Genomic DNA, 19318 nt, shown 5'->3' on the forward strand with positions numbered 1-19318 from the left:
TAATTTGACGTGTTCAAATTAATGATCATTCCCTCGTCTTCCTTTTTTTTAAATTTAGGGGACCGAACCCATATAGTGCTATACTTAATTTGCCTTAGAGTTCGGTATTTTTGTTTATTTTTTTTTATAATTGTGTCCAGTTAAGTGAAAAATGGAAACACATTTTGTCGTGCATAAAGCATATCAAATGAAATTGAAGTTCAACGGAAGCAAATATGTTGTAACTTTATACTACTAGTAATCTTTACCGGGGCATCGACATTGGTATTTTTTAGTTCCTTTACGAATTGTTTGTAAACTTTAGACGTAAAATGAATTACAAATGCTTATCTGGAGCACCAAATTAATGTTGCTATCATGCAATTTTGAGATTATAGATATAAATATATTTTAGATGAACCCTTATAATAACGTCCATTAACTTTGACAGAGTTAATTTAATATAACGAGCGTATTCATGTCAATTACTGCTTTTAATGAGTATCCCGTTCAGAAACGAGTATCGTTTTACCTGTATTTGTTTCCAAGTTTAATTATTTCTTTACTTTGGAGAAAATCCCTCAAGGCAAGGAATGATTTTATCTTCGACGGGATAGGAAGTGTGTTGATCTTTGTCTCAATTTCTGCCCCTCTTGATGATGTTACAAGATGATGTCTTATTACTTTTCTACACAATATAGACAAAGGTTTTGGTCCATTAAAAATAAGTTCGTTGCTAACAAAATTCAGGAATTGATTTTTAGAATCTCGTACATCTGGTGTTGCTTTTTTTCCGCATATCTCAATGATTGAAACGTTAAATTCTGAGATGGTCATAGTATTGAACCATTTCTCACTGTCTACTTTCCAACCGCTTCGAATGAGATTTTCAGCGGTATTAAATAATCCTGTCTTTAATAATGTGAGTAGAACCGATTCTTCAAAATTAAAGCGTGATCTCTCAGTGAAGTACATGCTGTCAAAGAAAGATAAATTCAGACTAAGGATGTAAAACAAAAACAAAATTTATTACAAAAATTCATGAGACAAAACCAAAACGTGTACAGATACAAATTACTAATAATTACACATCAATAGTATGTCATTTATTAAATCGTCCAATCGTCTTAGTCAAGACACCGATGAAATTTTATTACAAATAAATACAAATTGCATATATTAATTACCGGTAATACACTCTTTTGTGCAACTATACATTTTATTTACTTATTTAAATATCACATTTGTCAACTGTATCATGCTCTTGAATGTTACAAAGGACGTTCATTATCCTGCAAAAAAGCTCGGGACAGGCAGACAATGTCTGAACTGCTAAGTCACATTATCCACGACTTTTCGGAGTTAACCTAGTAATAAGGCTTCTTTTTAAAACCCATTTTCCCGCGGTTTGCAAATCCACATCCCATTGCGTTGCTAGTATTAATATCGGTTATTTCATTAGTAGATGTAAACTGATAGTACCCATGTTGGCCAAAGCGTTGGGCGTCCTACTAGTTAGGGGGATGAGATTTTAAAAAAACCGACAACCAGTGATTTATAGGTACGGTTATGTAGGGATTAATCGTGATTTCACGCGCTCTAAGACAGTTATTAGCGCAATTTATGGTCGCAAATGAATATTGCAGTTGAGTCAATAGTTAAAGCAAACTTGTATTCGGTAGGTTTTGTGTTTTTCCCTTTTTTTGTCTTTGTGTGATTATCCATTTGAATGTCAGAATTTGAATTGAACTGCAAATCCATAAACAAAACGCATACAACATACAGATAAGGGAATATCTTGAATAGCACACAAAAACAAACAACGTCACTTTCCACCAACATGGAATCGTATTATAACAATATAATTGTTTTGATGACTATCTAAATTCTTAATGAACAAAATACCCAAACATTTATTAAATCATGTAAACTTACCTTTCTCCAATCAAACTATTTGACCATTTGTAGTTGGTGCCTCTAATCAGCCGATGATATAAGTCTATATCATTTTTTAGATCTTTGAATGGAGTTAAATCACACCCTCCACAGACGAAGAGGTTAAATAGAGACAAATCAATTTCTACTTTAAGACAAGATGGGTCATCAAATGATACAACACCATGCTCCGCAATATCATATATAATACTTTTCATCAAAGTATCTAGTGGTTTTTCTCCGGTGATTGATGGATGATTAAGGTCTGCACCGTATTTTACAAGTGTGCGGATTATGACATCCCGTTCCTTTGGATTCTCTATAAATACAAATAAAAATGATAAATGTGTAATTTTTACAAATGAATGCATTAACAGTCGATACAATTATTTATAAATGTATCCTCTTAGATTGAAAATGTAAGTGTAATAGTCGACAGCAGACACATATCAAAGTATATAGTATCTATATAAACTAATCACAGATACCAGGGTTGAAACTTTGTATTTGGGCTAGACGCGCGTTTAGTCTACAAAAAACTCATCAGTGAGGCTCGAATAAAAAAATGTTAAAAGGGACAAATATAGTACGAAGTTAAAGTGCATGTATAATTTACACATCTTGTATTTTCTTCAATGAATCAAAAAGAATTATATATACGTTATATATGTGTTCTATCATTGTTGACAAACGTTAGAATTTTCTGCATTTACATTTTATTTCATCGAACATTTTTATAATTTTGATATGAATCAAAACAATATCCTGGTATTCCAAGAATAATAAAAACAGTTAAGACAATGCAAATCACCAAACGTGTTATCAGCAGTAATACTGTTTACATACACTAACAACTTGCTTAATAAGCTTTTAAAAGTTCAGCCATACCTATCGCTTATAATAATTTGATAAATTTGATAATTCAAATAAATAACACCAATGAAGAACTCAATAAAAAAATGAAAATTATAAATAACAGGCATTTTCTTATAATGTGTCCACATTCAAATAATATTTATTACCACAAGAAAATAAGGTACAATAAAAGAAAATCATGACTATAACCCTGACTTCTGTCAGAATATGTGCGTAATATATTTTTTCTTGTTTTTAATATCTTACTTAAAATACAGGCATAATGTAAAGCAGTTCTTTTCGTGCCATATTTATCTGCGTAGTTTACGTCCCCTCCGTTCTTCAAAATTTCGTCTACTAGGCGAGCATGTCCTTGTACAGTTACTTCCACCAAATTTGAGATTTCTTTAAACTTATTTGGAGACGCTCCAGTTTCCAAAAGCATAACTACAAAGTTTACCCATTTTGTTTTCCTTCTTGATAAAGATCTGTTGTTTATCGCGTAGTGTATACAGAACGTGTCATTGCATAACCGTAGGTCAACCTCTGCTTGCATAAGAGCTTCTCCTATACCTGCATCCATTCCTGGAAACAAAGAAGAATTATTGATTTGGGTTCATGTTGGAAGATTAAATGATATTAAGTATAATCTGGATTTTTTTATTGTGACAGTTAAAGATAATTTAAAAAAGGCAAAAGGCGTCATTCAAACAGAAGATACTTATATCTTACTGTGTACACGTTTCTGTCGCCTTGAAAACGTGATAGAAGAGAGAAGCCTTTACACAATCATAAGTTAGGAAAAGAACTGACCACTACGTAACCAAAAACTTGAAAATACCACCAAAAAATTAACAAATGCAGAAAACCTTTCATGCGGAAAATCGAGGACTGAGCGATATGAGAATCAAAGAAAACTTTGCATATTGCAACGGACGTTTTGAGGTAATAGTTTAAAATGTCAAAATTGGAAAAGAAGACACCGTTGTAGTTTCAACAAATTCCACATGAGATGCGAATATTCCGTAACCATAATAATCGTCAATCGATTCAAGTTGACCTCATAGTTTTAAAAGGAACCATGATAACTCCAACTTTATCATGTTTAATGCTTTATGAGGGCCCTCATGGGTTTTTTGATTATGTGATTACTTGGCCGTTTTTTTAATGAATATTTGATTATTAAGCCAAATATTTCATGATTATTTGATTACCTAGGACTGTATTTTTAGTTTATGATTATTTGATTACTAAAGATAAGCAAATATTTAATGATTATGTGATTATATTGGCAAAAGAAATGGTGATTATGTGATTACTAGCACCCCCCATGAGGGGCCTCCTTTATGCACTTTCAACATTCTCATTTGTAAGAAGCAAATATAAAAGTATAAAACACATCAAAAATCAAAACGCAAGACCTGTATTAAAATATAAAATAGAAGACATGTTCTGTACCGTAAGGCGTTCAACAATGAGCACACATTAAACCCGTATATTAGCTAGTTAGCTATAAGAGGCCCCAAAATGACAAATATGAAACATATCAAATGAGAAACTGATGGCCTGATATACGTACACACAAAAAAAACCAAACTTTTGTACGATATATATAAGAAGGAAGAAACTGGCGTATGGAAACCGCTGACTTAGACCCTAATATTTAGAATGAAGGCATTTCCAGAGAGGACTATATTTGTGTACCTCAGTTTGCACTTGCGGAAAGGATAATTTACTTGAAATATTACTTTCTTTTTATCACTCTTTTTTCAATAATCTGTATTTTTGTAGTTCTCAAAACGGTGTAATCAATACCAAATTTTAGTGACATATCTTGAGCAGAAGTATATATACGAAATATTATGAACAATGTCATCATCGTAGTCATCGTCATCTTTATTTCTATTATATTTATCATTCATCATATAAGCCTTTATTTTATAAATAATGAATAGTATGGTAAAAAAACAAACCCAAACGACAGAACGTTGTTAAAACAGTGTTTCCGGAATCATCCTGTAAATTGATATCTGCTCCATATTGTAACAGCTCGGATATAATTTCCTTAGATGCATAATATTTTTCTGATGAATAGTTGATTTCGTATGTTTCTTCAAGGTCATCTGTGGCTTCATGAAAATCGATTGCTGTTTGAACAGCCAAGAACAGTGCAGATCTTCCAAACTTATCAACAGCATTTACATGTATACCCCTTTCAAGCAAGAATTTCACCAACTGAAGTTTCCTTTCCTCTATAAAAAGTAAAAATACATTATAATATTATATAAAATCAGTACATGTACGTATTTTCATATATAAATAAAATTGAGAATGGAAATGGGGAATGTGTCAAAGAGACAACAACCCGACCAAAGAAAAAAACAACAGCAGAAGGTCATCAACAGGTCTTCAATGTAGCGAGAAATTCCCGCACCCGGAGGCGTCCTTCAGCTGGCCCCTAAAAAAATATATACTAGTTCAGTTATAATGAACGCCATACTAATTTCCAAATTGTACACAAGAAATCAAAATTAAAATAATACAAGACTGACAAAGACCAGATGCTCCTGACTTGGGACAGGCGTAAAAATGCGGCGGGGTTAAACATGTTTGTGAGATCTGAACACTCCCCCCTATACCTCTAGCCAATGTAGAAAAGTAAATGCATAACAGTACGCACATTAAAATTCAATTAAAGAGAAGTCTGAGTCTGATGTCAGAAGATGTAACCAAAGAAAATAAACAAAATGACAATAATACATAAATAACAACAGACTACTAGCAGTTAACTGACATGCCAGCTCCAGACTTCAATAAAACTGACTGATAGATAATAATTTCATCATATGAACATCAGGCCCAATCCTTCTCGTTAGGGGTTTAGTATCATACCATCATAACATATATGAGAAGAACATAACCCGTGTCATGCCAACAACTGTTTTTTTAATAAACGTGTTTAGTTCCGATGCAAAAACCCTATAAGTGAATCAATTTTAACGTCAAAATATGCAAACTTTAATGACCTGACAACAGTATCGTAACTATATCCCTTCTTAATAAGTCTATTCAAAGGTTTTGTTAGTTTCTGAGGTGAATACTGACACCTTTGTGCTTTATAAAGAATATTTCCATAAAAAATTGGATGTGAAATACCTAAATGTATAAGAAGTATGCATGTTGAGCTATATTTACGAATGATGTCCTTATACCGATGATAAAATTTAGTAAATGTTTTGACTAGTTTGCGATATCGAAAACCCTGGTGTAATAATTTTTCAGTAATAAATTGTACATAAATTCCTCTCGTTAAAATCTAAAAAAATGTTACATACACGAGCGAATCGTACAATTTGAGATATATAAACACCGTAAGATGGTGACAAAGGAACGTCACCATCTAAAAACGGATAATTAACGATAGGAAATGAAAAATCATCTCTTTTATCATAAATTTTAGTATTCAGCTTTCCGTTAGTGATATAGATATCCAGATCGAGGAAAGGGCAGTGGTCATTGTTAGTATTAGCTTTATTTAAGGTAAGTTCAACAGGATAAATTTCTTTAATATACATACTGAAGTCGTCATTATTGAGAGCCACAATATCATCCAAATATCAATAAGTATTATTAAATTTGTTTATCAGATAATGTTTCAATGGGTCTTTGCTTATTTTTGTCATAAATTGTAACTCATAACAATACAAAAGCAGGTCTGCAATAAGTGGTGCACAGTTGGTCCCCATAATACTGTGTGTACTTATAACTATGTTATTATTATTTTGAGGACTCTCAGGAAGATTAGTTTTAACTAATGGGATCATCCTCTTGAAATAAAGATTATTTATTTATTTATTTATTTTTATTTATTTATTGGAATTCCGATAATCTGACAGTATACGGAAACCCCAAAGCGAACAAATATGTTATCTAGTCAAAATTCAAGGGCATATATACATGTAGTATCAAAGCATGTCCAATTGACATAGTTTTTTTTGTTTATTGCTATTAAAAAATGACCTAAAAGAGTTTGAACATATAAATTCACATTCTGACTTTTTAAATGCCCATTTAATTAGGCGTGTGCATTTTTTCTTAATAAGAATGTGAGGCAATGTGGTATACAGGGTAGAAAAATCAAAACTTTGAACAGATTCAAAATCACCAATATAAGCATGCAATTTATCAAGTACTTCCAACGAGTTCTTGACACTCCAAAAGTAATTAATTCCACTATTTTCGAATGCCTTATTCGAACAATTTATTATCAGGTTTTTAATTGTATCAAGTGTGCTGGTAAGAATAATAGACAATTTAGTAGTTGAACAATGGCTTGAAGACGAAATAAATCTATATTTGTAAGGTATTTTGTGTAGCTTCGGCAGCCAATACATAGTTGGGACTTTCATTGTATTTGTCTCTGCTTGTAAAGCGGTAGTTAAAAGTTTATGTTTGTTACAGATGTCTTTTTCTGAAAATGAGTCAGTTGGAATGTTGGTGAATTGGTGATTTCTTTTTTCAGAACCTCAATGTAAAATTTACGTCAAACAATAATAATATTATTAGCAGCTTTATCGGCCGGGACAAAAACAAATTCCTTGGCTAGTTCTTTTAGTTTATGTTTCATACGAGAAATAGGTTTATTGTTGTTATTGTTAATAGTAAAATGTTCTTTAAAATGTTGAATACGTATATCAACTATCTTCATTATTGAATTAAAAAAAGAGTCCGAAGATTTTTTGTCAGCTTTTTCCCGTTTTATCCATTTCATACAGTAAGAATGGAGTGAGTCGTGAATGATATTACGACACTCATTCCAATTAATAATTGACGGGGACGATATTTAGGTCCTTCACTGAGGAATTATTTTAACTCTCGGTCTTGGACGATGTTTAGATCTCCTGTTATGACATGGGAAATGGGTCCATAAATATATTCGGAATTACTACAATAACATGGAGTAGGTGTATTTTCACTGATATTAACATCTTTACACAATTGACTATAATTAAACACAAATTTCCGGATAGATTTCTTGTAAATATTACAAATAAGAGGTAGCTCAGTATTGTCAAAATATCCAGGAACTTGTTCTTTAACAGAATGGTCGTTAAATATACCGGCGATATTTACAAAATCAAAACCTTTATTGACATACTTTATTTTAATAAAATGTTTTTATGATCTTCACGGCGATCAATTTTGGGAAATAGTTTAGAATAATAATATGCCATAGTAATTTGAGCAATTTCATACTTTGGACTGCTATATGAAATTGTGTTGCAATCCTCCAAAATTTGATTTAACTTATTAATCGGTAATGAACAGAGTTTGGTTAACAGATAATGTCTGCCGTTGTTTTTTTTAAATAGAAATTAGGTCCGAAATATAGGTATGATTGGTCCGAAATTTTCTTTGGTTGCGATTTGTTCTACGACCGTAAGAACGGTTTTTACGAACAGTTTTAGAAACTATATCCAAAATGTAAACGGAATCGGTTCTAGATATTTTACCAATTTCGATGATGTTATCATTAAGACCGAGAGGGTAGACTGTCTGTGATTTGTTAATTCAATTTAATTCAATTATTTTCAGTGATCGTACAAACTTTGAATGAGATTCACCAGGCTGCTTATTTACTTCTTCTAAAGGTTGAGCTGCTAAATATTTAAAAGGATAATTGTGCTTCTTAAGGTGTTGGTAAATGATACTTTTGAATTTAGTGGGCCTTTTAAAACGATACAGATGTTCTGGAGTGCGTTTATAATATCGCACAGTTTCTCCTACGTACTGAATACCACATCCCGATTTGTTTCATGTGAGTAAATAAATAATACTGTTTGTTTTTCAAGTTGTATCAGTTTCAAAATTCAAAGAAAATGTGCGACCATTAAACGTGAACCTTACCGTATTGTTGGTTGAAAGTCAATAGGGTTAAACATGTTAGCGGGATCCCAACCCTCCCCTAATCTGGGACAGTGGTATAACAGTACAACATAAGAAACGAACTATAAAAATCAGTTGAAAAAGGCTTAATTCATCAGATAGACTAAAAATAAAAGTGGACGTGGCCGGGTACTTATACATCACGACACAAAAAGACACAATGAACAGATCTGAGAGTACTCGCAGTTACCTGTCAGCTAGTTTTATATCTTTTTCTTTTCTTAAAGGGGCACTAGCTGTCAAATTCATGGTCACCGATTTGACTCAAATTTCATATTTATTTATAACAATGTAAAACATTTATCTAAACTATCAAAAGTGTGAAATAAACAGTTAACAGAGCATAGGGTCAATAATATGTAGTTTCGTTTCGTGTGTATTTTAGTCTAGACTCTGTCTAAGTAAATATCGAGTTGACCTCAGATGACCATATAAGCGATGTAAACACAAATATATTAATGATTAGATATAAATAGATTAAGCCAACACGTGCATTTGGATTTTTATAGGTCTGTTTAATTTTATTTTATAGATTAAAATATATATGTTTCTTGTCGTTTTTACATGTAGAAGAAATATTTTTAATGGATCGAATCAATATCAAATGATTTACCTTTGTTTCACTTTCAATGTTGACATTCCTTTCCCTTAAGTAAACAGTATACGTACAAAGAATGCGTTGTCCATCTCTAGTTAAGTTCACATGAATACGGATTTAATGAGGTCGACTAATTCACTTGAAAGTGAATCAGTCATTATCAATATTGTTAAGCTTAATTTGACAAAAATTGAACCATTTTGGCTGCTTAAAGCGAATTATTATTCCATTTTTTCACTTTTATTATTGATTAAACAAAAAACAAATCATACTTTAAATTTTTATGCATCTCGTAGCTAGTGCCCCTTTAATAGTTTACCTTCAGTCGAAATTTGCAAGACATTAATAGTCTTTACTTATTCAAAAGTTTTACATTAGACTCAATTTTATTATATAGATATAGGAAGATGTGGTGTGAGTGCCAATGAGACAACTCTCCATCCAAGTAACAATTTAAAAAGTAAACCATTATAGGTTAAAGTACGGCCTTCAACACGGAGCATTGGCTCACACCGAACACCAAGCTATAAAGGGCTCCAAAACTACTAGTGTAAAACCATTCAAACGGGAAAACCAACGGTCTAATCTATATAAACAAAACGAGGAACGAGAAACATATACATTACATATATATTACATAAACAAGCGACAACTACTGTACATCAGATTCCTGACTTAGGACAGGTGCAAACATTTGCAGCGGGATTAAACGGTTTCATGGATCCAAACCTTCTCCCTTTTTCTGAAACAATAGCATAACATCACAAAATATAGTTTATCAAATAAATACTCGATTGTATTATAGATTTTTACGTAAATAACTGTCCCGTTGTTAATTCTTTTGTTAGTTATTCAAATACATTATGTACACAGCCATGTATCACCATCATTGATGGCGATCCGATGGATACATCTGTTGTAGGGTTGTCACTGACTCAGACGTACTTATGAATATAATTATTTTCTGTGACTGTATCTTACATTAATTTGTAGGATCCTTTACTAAAGATAATTTAGCTGATCTGTAACAATAACATCTTCATGCCTTATATATCATGTACTGTAGTACGCCGCTAGATTAAAACTGACGTGGAAAGGTAACATATGGCCACCGAAAGCTCTTTTTTGAGAGCCCAGGTGGTCGTGTGGTCTAGCGGGACGGCTGCAGTGCAGGCGATTTGGTGTCACGATATCACAGTAGCATGGGTTCGAATCCCGGCGAGGGAAGAACCAAAAATTTGCGAAAGCAAATTTACAGATCTAACATTGTTGGGTTGATGTTTAGACGAGTTATATATATATATATATATATATACATTTGAAGACTTCCATCGCACTATTCAAACCAATATTAAGTGGCAGATCAAAGGGGGAGGGCACTGACTGAGCTTAGAAGAGCTCGCTCCATTCATTGATACAGTGTTTCCGTATGTTAAATCAAACATATTTTCCCGACTAAAGCTCCCCCCCGCTCGAATCCATCTATATTCTTGAAAACGTTGTTCTTATACATACTGACCTCCATGCTATTGTCTCAAGTCTTAAGTCTCTGCACCAAACACTTACAATCAACCAAGCCGTTGCTAAGACGGTGCTTTAAGAACAGGTGCTTAGGTTAACATTGTATTTACTAGACAGTCTTTGATAATCTGTTACAGTTTTGTACAAGAGTTAGTCCGTTGTTTTTTTAATAATAAAACGGAACTATTATGATGTTATGGAAAATATCGAGTTTGCTTGATATTGACAAATCAAAAACTCAAGTCACATGGTAATGGTTGGGATGCTTAAACCTTTGACATATTCTGTAAGTTGACAAATGAATATACTAACTAAAAGACCTTTTTTGGGTGTTAATATTTACGGTTGACTGGCATGTTTTATGTAGAATGTACAACCTGTTTCATTTAGAAAAAAAATGATGATTCTAAAAAATAACGAAAATTAAGCTTAATCTCTTTTAACTCTTTTTTAACAGGGCTCCAATTTAAAAAAAAAGATTTCAAATGATCAAGTTCTTTGTAGAATGAGACCAGGGGAAACCAATGGCACTGCTATATCATCTCAGAAATTATATAAATTATTACCATCAGTATTACAAGGGTATGAAGGATGCATTCACATCTCTTCTGGTATGGATACGTTTGACAAATTCTGTATATAAAAAAAGAAGTTCCTTTTGTGGCATATCTTTATTCATATAGATTATTTCTCCAATATATCTTTATATATTGCTTTCTTTAGTTCAAATTGGAATCCCAGATAAGCATCTTGTACCCTTTCCTCTCAGTTACAACCACATGTTCCCCGTACAAACGGATCGGAACTAAGAGCTCTTTCTCGGACATGGCATTGGACATCAGATGCGTCACAAAATATAAACATGTTATTAAATATACTAGAATATAAATCGAAAATGTTGAATTATCAATTATGTCTACGAAACCACAAGATCCTACTTAATTGGCAATGTTTTCAAATCAAATCAAATGTTTCATTGGTCTTCGGAGGTTCATATCACTAATATTCAACAGTTTTATCGGATTTTTTTAATTTTTTTTATCATGCACCGTTTAATAACAATATTAAAAAAAAATCCGATATAAAAACGTTGAATAATAGTGATATGAACCTCCGAAGTCTTATATTATAGATTAGCACTACGGTAAATAGAATAATTGAAATTCAGTTAATTGAATGTGAGAGGCTTTTTTAATCCACTTTATGAGTGTGTATTATATAATGTTACAATGTAACAAACCTACCAAACACACCGTGAAAAATACCATTATCTCCCCTGAACGCTTTACAGCACGACACAAAAAACTGCTGCTTTTTTTTGCTCTGTATCACATAATTATGAAAACACATTACATAGATAGGGAATACTGTGCTTGTGTACACGTTTGAATGTGTAGGTGGCACACTCAGAACGATCGTCTCTAGATTATTTTTTGAAATTCGTCCAGGCCATTCCGGGTTCACGTAGCAATTCCTTCCCAGCTATTCCTGATTATGAATTAATCCAAAACATGCATTTATCCCAATGCAAAAACTATTAAACAACTCACCTATACCAATGGTGATCGTCTAATTCCTAGGTGATTCCTTTTATCGTACCTTTCTTGACGACACCCATCTTTGTATCGTCTACCATTCGAGGTAGCAAAATTACATGAATTGACAGGAGAGCGAAATAAACAAGTGGAGCAACTTTATCGAACCGCTCTCTGGAGTGTTATAAAACAATATAGTTGAAGTTGGTATAGCAATTATAGGCAAGTGTATGGCCTTCAACAAGTAGAAAACTCCATATCATATAGCTGTCGTTAATAGGCTCAAAATATGAAATATGAATGAATTCGATTAAGTAAAATAACAGCATAATAAACAACAAAACAATTTACGAAAGAAAAAAAGGTCAAACAAAAATCAACAACGAAGGGCCGTAGCAAAACAAGAAGTTCACTACCATTTAATTTTTTTCTACACCAATTACTTCTGTACAGTCATATAAATTCAAAAATCAGGTTGAGAAAAAACAGTTTAATTTAAGAAATGTTTGTCTCCTTATGTGTACATCCTGAAAAGAAGAACATGACTCAAAGTACAGATTTGAAAGTACTTGAAGCTACTGATAGCCAATAACGAATTAACAGTTAGACAAAAACACGACCTTGTGAAATGTCACAATGTAGGTATCGACAGATTTCAAAACTATTTATTTGCATAAGTATGTGTATTACAATATTTACTATATTTATTATGGTTTTAATTTCTGATAATATCAGATTATTACATGGCATTTTTCATATCGCACGTATTATCAGCCCTAGGTACAATATCAGCCCAAGAGCCGCATGGCTCGAAGGCTGATATTGACCGAGGGCTGATAATACATGCGATATGAAAAATGACATGTTATGATCTTTTTATCATATGCTTCAACAGTAGAGAAAAACAAACAGATCCATATATTGATCCTTTTTTGTGGTTCCAGAAAAGAAGTTCAAAGAGTAAAAAGTTCAAGGACGTCGGAACCAAAATTTGATACATTCGATATGAAATCTTTCTATTATATGCCTCAACAGAGAGAAAAAAATGTTTTTTAATATGGACGAATCGAGAAAAAAAATAATTCAACAATATACATAAAAAAATGAACATTCTTTAGAAAAGTAAACTTTTTTTTTTAAAATAACTTTCTAAATTATGTTTCCGGGAAAATTTAGAAAAAAATGCAGTTATTTAATAATCTGTTTTTTTTGTTTTTTTTGTTTTTTTATTATTATTATTTTACATAATATACTTTCCCGTATTCAAATAATTGTTTTGTACACTACTTTGTAATATTTGTACTGAAAACGTAACATTGAGGTGTATTTTCAGGAATTTGCCGAGTGTCACCGGAATGCCATGTAATAACGTTACGGAAAGGCATGTGATACATGTAACAATCGAACCATGTGATAAACTTTTCATATCAGCCCGCTAAGCACCAATTTCGAAAAATATGGAATATACATTAATTTAATGTTATTATCATACGGTAAAAATTATATGTTATTTAGTCTAAGTATATGATAACATAATATATATTAACGCAATATTCATATACTGTGCTTGTTATATCCCCATTTTTAAAGGCAACCCATGTATAAGGCTTCATTTACAAAATCGCTTTTTCTTCTTTTTAATTTGTTTTAATGTTTTTTGTTTTGAATGTTGATGTTACACAGTCTATGGAAGAAGCGTATCGATAAACACTTTTCTTATATCACATAGCGATATTGTCTAATATCAATTGTAAATATGCAGACATTCCATGCGGAAAATGTTGTTTTCGGCAAAGAAAAATTAAGAAAATACTAACTTTAAAACTTATTGTTCAAATATAAACAACAATTGAGTCTAAATATACATTCAGAAGTTAGCTAGAAGCAAACGTTTATGTCCGTGTAAAATTTGAAGTACTGTGTTTTTCTTATATACATAAATATACAAATGCTATTATTTCTAATATCAACGCGATACTTTTAAAATATCATAGCGGTGTTTTTATAATATCAATATTATACAAATATAGCCTTTGTATGAGGTCGATACAAGGATATATTGACCTGAAAGAAGTATATTGACTGAGGACCGATATACTTCTTTGGGTCGATATATCCTGTATTGACCTCATACAAAGGCTATATTTGTTATATTATTAATTTCCGACCTTATTTGTATCAAAATCGTCGTTTAGATTTGTTGGAATTTTATAAATATTACATCAATTTGTCTCCTTGACAATAACAACATATGAGTTGTTATTTAATTTACTTTTTTTTGACATCTTATGTATTTGAAGATTTTTTCCGTCAAATTATTGATCACAGTTATATCATGTGTTTCAAAACGTTAAACAATATCCTGAAATTCATTACATGACGTCACAAAGTATATCGGATTTTAGATATTATAAAAATAACCGTGCGATATGCATTTTGCCGGTCAATATGCTTTTTGCTATACGCCGTTTTCTCTCTACCTTCGAAAATATAGTTTAACATGTTACTATGCCTAAACGAATCAAATTTGTTAAATAATACGAATTAATAATATTATAACTTATTAGTATTGATATTTGCCTGCTGGACCCATATTTTGACAATTTTACCTATTATGTCTGTTTTGTTCACGCATCGATGTTGAAAATGACAGAATTTGATGAGACTGTCATACACGTGAGAGGTTAAGCGCTATAAAACCAGGTTCAATCCCCAATTTTCAAAATTTGAAAATGCCAGTACCGAGTCAGTAATATGACAGTTGGTATCCATTCGTTTGGTGTGTTTTATCATTTGATTTTACCATTTGATAAGGGACTTTCTGTTTTGAATTTTTCTCGGAGTTCAGTATTTTTTTTAAAATTTTACTTCTATTTTATGTAAGTAAGCAGTTTTAAGAGCATTGCTTAAATTCAAGTTGTTTTTGGTATCATCTTACAAATTTCTCAATTGGTTTTGGAAGCAAAATTAATCAAATAATTATAAGGGTTTGATAATCAATGCCGTAATCAAATAGCTAAGTATCAAAATGATTGTTCACATATATAACATTTAGCAAATCTCATAATGAACGCACCGAAATAATATATATCCGATATGCTCGCAACGCACGCATGGAAGACTTCCTTTATTGATTATAATGAAACTAACTTGTGACAAAGATGAATCATACTGTCCTCGTTCAGATGGATTCGACAAAATCTGACCTGTATTTTCGAATCTCCCTTTTTATACAAATTAGACCGTTGGTTTTCCTGTTTCAATGGTTTAACACTAGTAATGTTTTTGTTCCTATATAGCGTGGTGTTTGTTGTGAGCCAAGGCTCCGTGTTTAAGGCCTTACTTTGATCTACAATGGTTTACTTTAAACAAATTATTACTTTGATGGAAAGTTGTCTCATTCGAACTCATGCACCAGCTTCTTATATCTAAAAATCTTTAAAATTTCCCCTTATTAATAACTGCTTTCAATTCCTCAAACTGAACGATCTAAATTTATAAATATAGAAAAGAAATATACACATTTCTTACGTCAAAAGACATTAACATCTTATTTAGTTGTGTTCTAAACATTTCTTTTTAGTACTCATTGAAGAAATGAATTTATAACAAGCGATACGGATTGTTATTTTGCACTAAGAAATGTTCGCGTATTTGTACGATCAGTTTACTAGTCAAAACAAAAGTCAAATCTCTTTGGCAACAATACATCGGAATGCCCTAACAGTCATCGCGATGTAAGAGAGCGTCCACGCGGCGAGCTGAATATGTGCATAGAGATATCGATTTACCAACGGGAAAAGTCTTTGATGTCCAAAAAAGAACTATTTTTCTCCTCAATATTTTTTTCTATGTTAATAATAAATACATTTTCTATTGACGAGATTTTTTGATTATCGTTGTATCTGAAGTTGTCCAATTTATAGTCTGATGCTACTCAGTTAATATCTTCAAAGTTCGGGACATCAGCATTTGAATACTCATTGCAATTTGAAGCTGTATTGGATTGGATTGTTTGAACGAATGTGACTTTAAAGTACAATATTTTTTGTCTATTTTGATATTACCAAGGTGGGTAGGCTATAGCAGTGTGACCACTATATTAGAATCTAATAGGTCGGTAGACGTATTTGAAAACCGCTTTTCAATTCCGCCATTGCATCATCACTTCACATAGAATTATAAAAAAGTAGATGTGGTAAGATTGCAAACGAGACAACTGTCCACAATAGAACAAAATAACGCAGACATTAACAACTATAGGTCACCGTACGGCCTTCACCAATGAGCAAAGCTCATACTGCATAGTCAGCTATAAAACCCCCCGATAAAACAATGTAAAACAATTCATGTTAGTTAGTCGGTTAAACCATGTGATTGAAAACAAAAGACTGAACAGGTTGTTAACACTTTCAACTATCAATAGGGTCAAGCTACATTTTCGAAATGATAAGTTCATGTAAGCGTTAATTTTGTTACATTTTGATACAGTCATCGTATTCATTCTATATAAGGAAACTATAGCAGTTATATTAGAAAAGTATCGCATTAATAATTTTTTGATTTTAAAAAATCATTGCTATGATATAAGGCAAATATCGCATTGATATTTTAAAATTTAGCAGTATCGTTGACCCATAGGTGATTTTGGCGTAGCACACAATTGAATTCATCTCAATTTTCATTCCACTGAATTTGCTACATGATATTTTTAGAATGTGTACATTCACAAATGATGAATCGTGCATTTATGTTTCATTTATTCAATAATTCAATTTTCTCGTTTAAATACACCTTGCTTGTTACTACATAAAATGTCGTCCGGTTTTAAGAAAAGAGTCATTACTTTATACCGAGAAATCTGCTTTTCTTCGTACAAATGCTAACATTCGTCTGAAATTTTCCACAATGCAACTCGTTGATATAAGACAATATCGCTCGTTGATATAAGAACAGTTTTTATCGAATCGCTTCTTCCATAAACTGTTGCAACTCTTTAGATTATTTTGGATGAGACGATTACTTTTCGTTCCATTTAAAATCATATTAATGTGGGACATATATTAGATTTTTACTGTACTTGATGTCTTTTTGTTGTTGGGATTAACAAGTACTCGGCCACGGCTACATGTATTTGTAGTATTTCTATTATTATCAATTTGATGAGTTAAGCTTTTTTTAACTGACTTTTGTTGTTCGTTCTTATGTTGTACTGTTACATCACTGTCACAAGTTAGGGGTAGAGTTGGGATCTAACTAACAAATGTAACCCGCCACATGCTGTATGTATGTGCCTGTCCCAAGACAGGACCCTTTAATTCAGTAGTTGTTGTTTGTTTATGTGTGATATATTTGTTTTTCGTTTATTTTTTGGTTCATATTTTTTTCTCGTTTGAATTGTTCTACATTGTCATTTAGGTTTTTTGTATAGCTGACTATATGCAGTATGGGGTTTGGTCATTGTTGAAGGCCGAAGGTGACTTATAGATGTTAGTTTCTGTGTCATTTAGTCTCTTGTGGTGGAAGGTTGTCTAATTGGCAATCATACCACATCTTCTTCTTTATATTTTGCATTGAGACAACTTTCTTGTTTGGGAACATTTTTGTGTTTGGTATACTTGGACACGACAAAAATTAGATGTTTGAACATATTAAGCCATTCATGAAACATAACAACTGCAAACACATAACGTTGTATTTATATTTTCATCTTAAATTCATATTAAAACATAACATGAAAGTTTCAAGAGATCCGTAAGCTTGATAGAGTAACAACAATCTCACGTCTTTGTTACTGTCAGTAAGACATTCAAATGCCGATATTTAGAAAACACTGCTTTTAAATCAAATAATTTACGTAAAATGTAAAATTTTATTCAATATAATAGCTTTTGATTATAAAATATTTAAAATCAAAAGGTTTTCCTTATTTCACAAGGGATCGCGACATGTTATCCTTATTTCGCAAAGGATCGCGATATATGTTTATCTTTTTTAGCAAATGCTTGCGTTTTAACAAAAGCGTTAGAAGAAAATTTAATAAACAATGTTTGTGTGGCGTTAAAACGCTTCCGTACAACTGACCATACTGTCGGCTATTTAAAACCATAAATGGCAGAAAAAAGAAACACCTTGACCAAATGAAAGAAAGACTGAAAACAACAATAACAAATACAGATTATTTAACAACACAGACAAACAATAGTTTGTTTTATGCACTGGCCGCATCCATAGTGCTATGCATGATAAATAAAAACTGAAGATAAGTCTCACGCAGTATTGTCACAAATAAGGGAAATAGAACTAAAGAGGGTAAAATGCAAGCATTGATAAAAATTGCTACACAGAATTTTAGAAATCTTGTGAAATAACTATCAGAACAGACTTGTATAATGTAAAACATCTTACCTTTACACGAAAAATGTTCAGCAAACAAAACATGCAGAATAGAATTTCCTTCGCGGTTTCTAACATTAAGATTGGCTCCTGAATTTAATAATAGATTTGTCGACCCTATATTCATTTGTCTGCATGCTTCTATTAATGGTACGTCTTCTCCATAATGATCATTTGGGTCTGCGCCGTAATTCAAAAGTATACCAATTAGCTCTGTCTGCAAATCTGTCTGCAAATCTGCCGTACTCTCGTCTGAATGACATATTTTTGATGCAAGATGTAAAAGCTTTCCTTCTCCTAGTGATTTCAAATCCTTTTCAGGAAGCGTGCAAGTCAATAGTTTGGATAAAATATCAGGAACTCGAGTTGTATCTGCTGTAAAAGATAAGTAAAACATACAGTTCTTCATGTGGTTCTGTAATGTTAACTTTTAAACATCAAAATACCCTAACGTTTAGTAATCACACAACAACAGTATCTTCGTGTTTAGCTGCAGTGAAAAATAAAATAAAATTCTTTTTCTAGACAAGCCATAGTTTCTTCATTGCGAAAA

At 32.0% G+C, this 19318-nt stretch overlaps 1 protein-coding gene across 1 annotated transcript in view; it reads right to left on the reverse strand.

The window, feature by feature from the left end:
* Positions 1-507: 507 nt before the first annotated feature.
* LOC134684402 (uncharacterized) overlaps positions 508-19318 on the reverse strand; it is a 40127-nt gene continuing 21316 nt past the window's right edge. The window contains exons 12-16 of the mRNA XM_063543686.1: positions 18778-19140; positions 4743-5021; positions 3037-3354; positions 1915-2233; positions 508-955 (exon numbers count right to left, since the gene is read on the reverse strand). Coding sequence (XP_063399756.1) covers positions 508-955; positions 1915-2233; positions 3037-3354; positions 4743-5021; positions 18778-19140 — 1727 coding nt within the window. The remainder of the gene's footprint in view (positions 956-1914; positions 2234-3036; positions 3355-4742; positions 5022-18777; positions 19141-19318) is intronic.

This window comes from Mytilus trossulus, chromosome 9 (assembly GCF_036588685.1).
Source record: "Mytilus trossulus isolate FHL-02 chromosome 9, PNRI_Mtr1.1.1.hap1, whole genome shotgun sequence".
NCBI lineage: Eukaryota > Metazoa > Mollusca > Bivalvia > Mytilida > Mytilidae > Mytilus > Mytilus trossulus.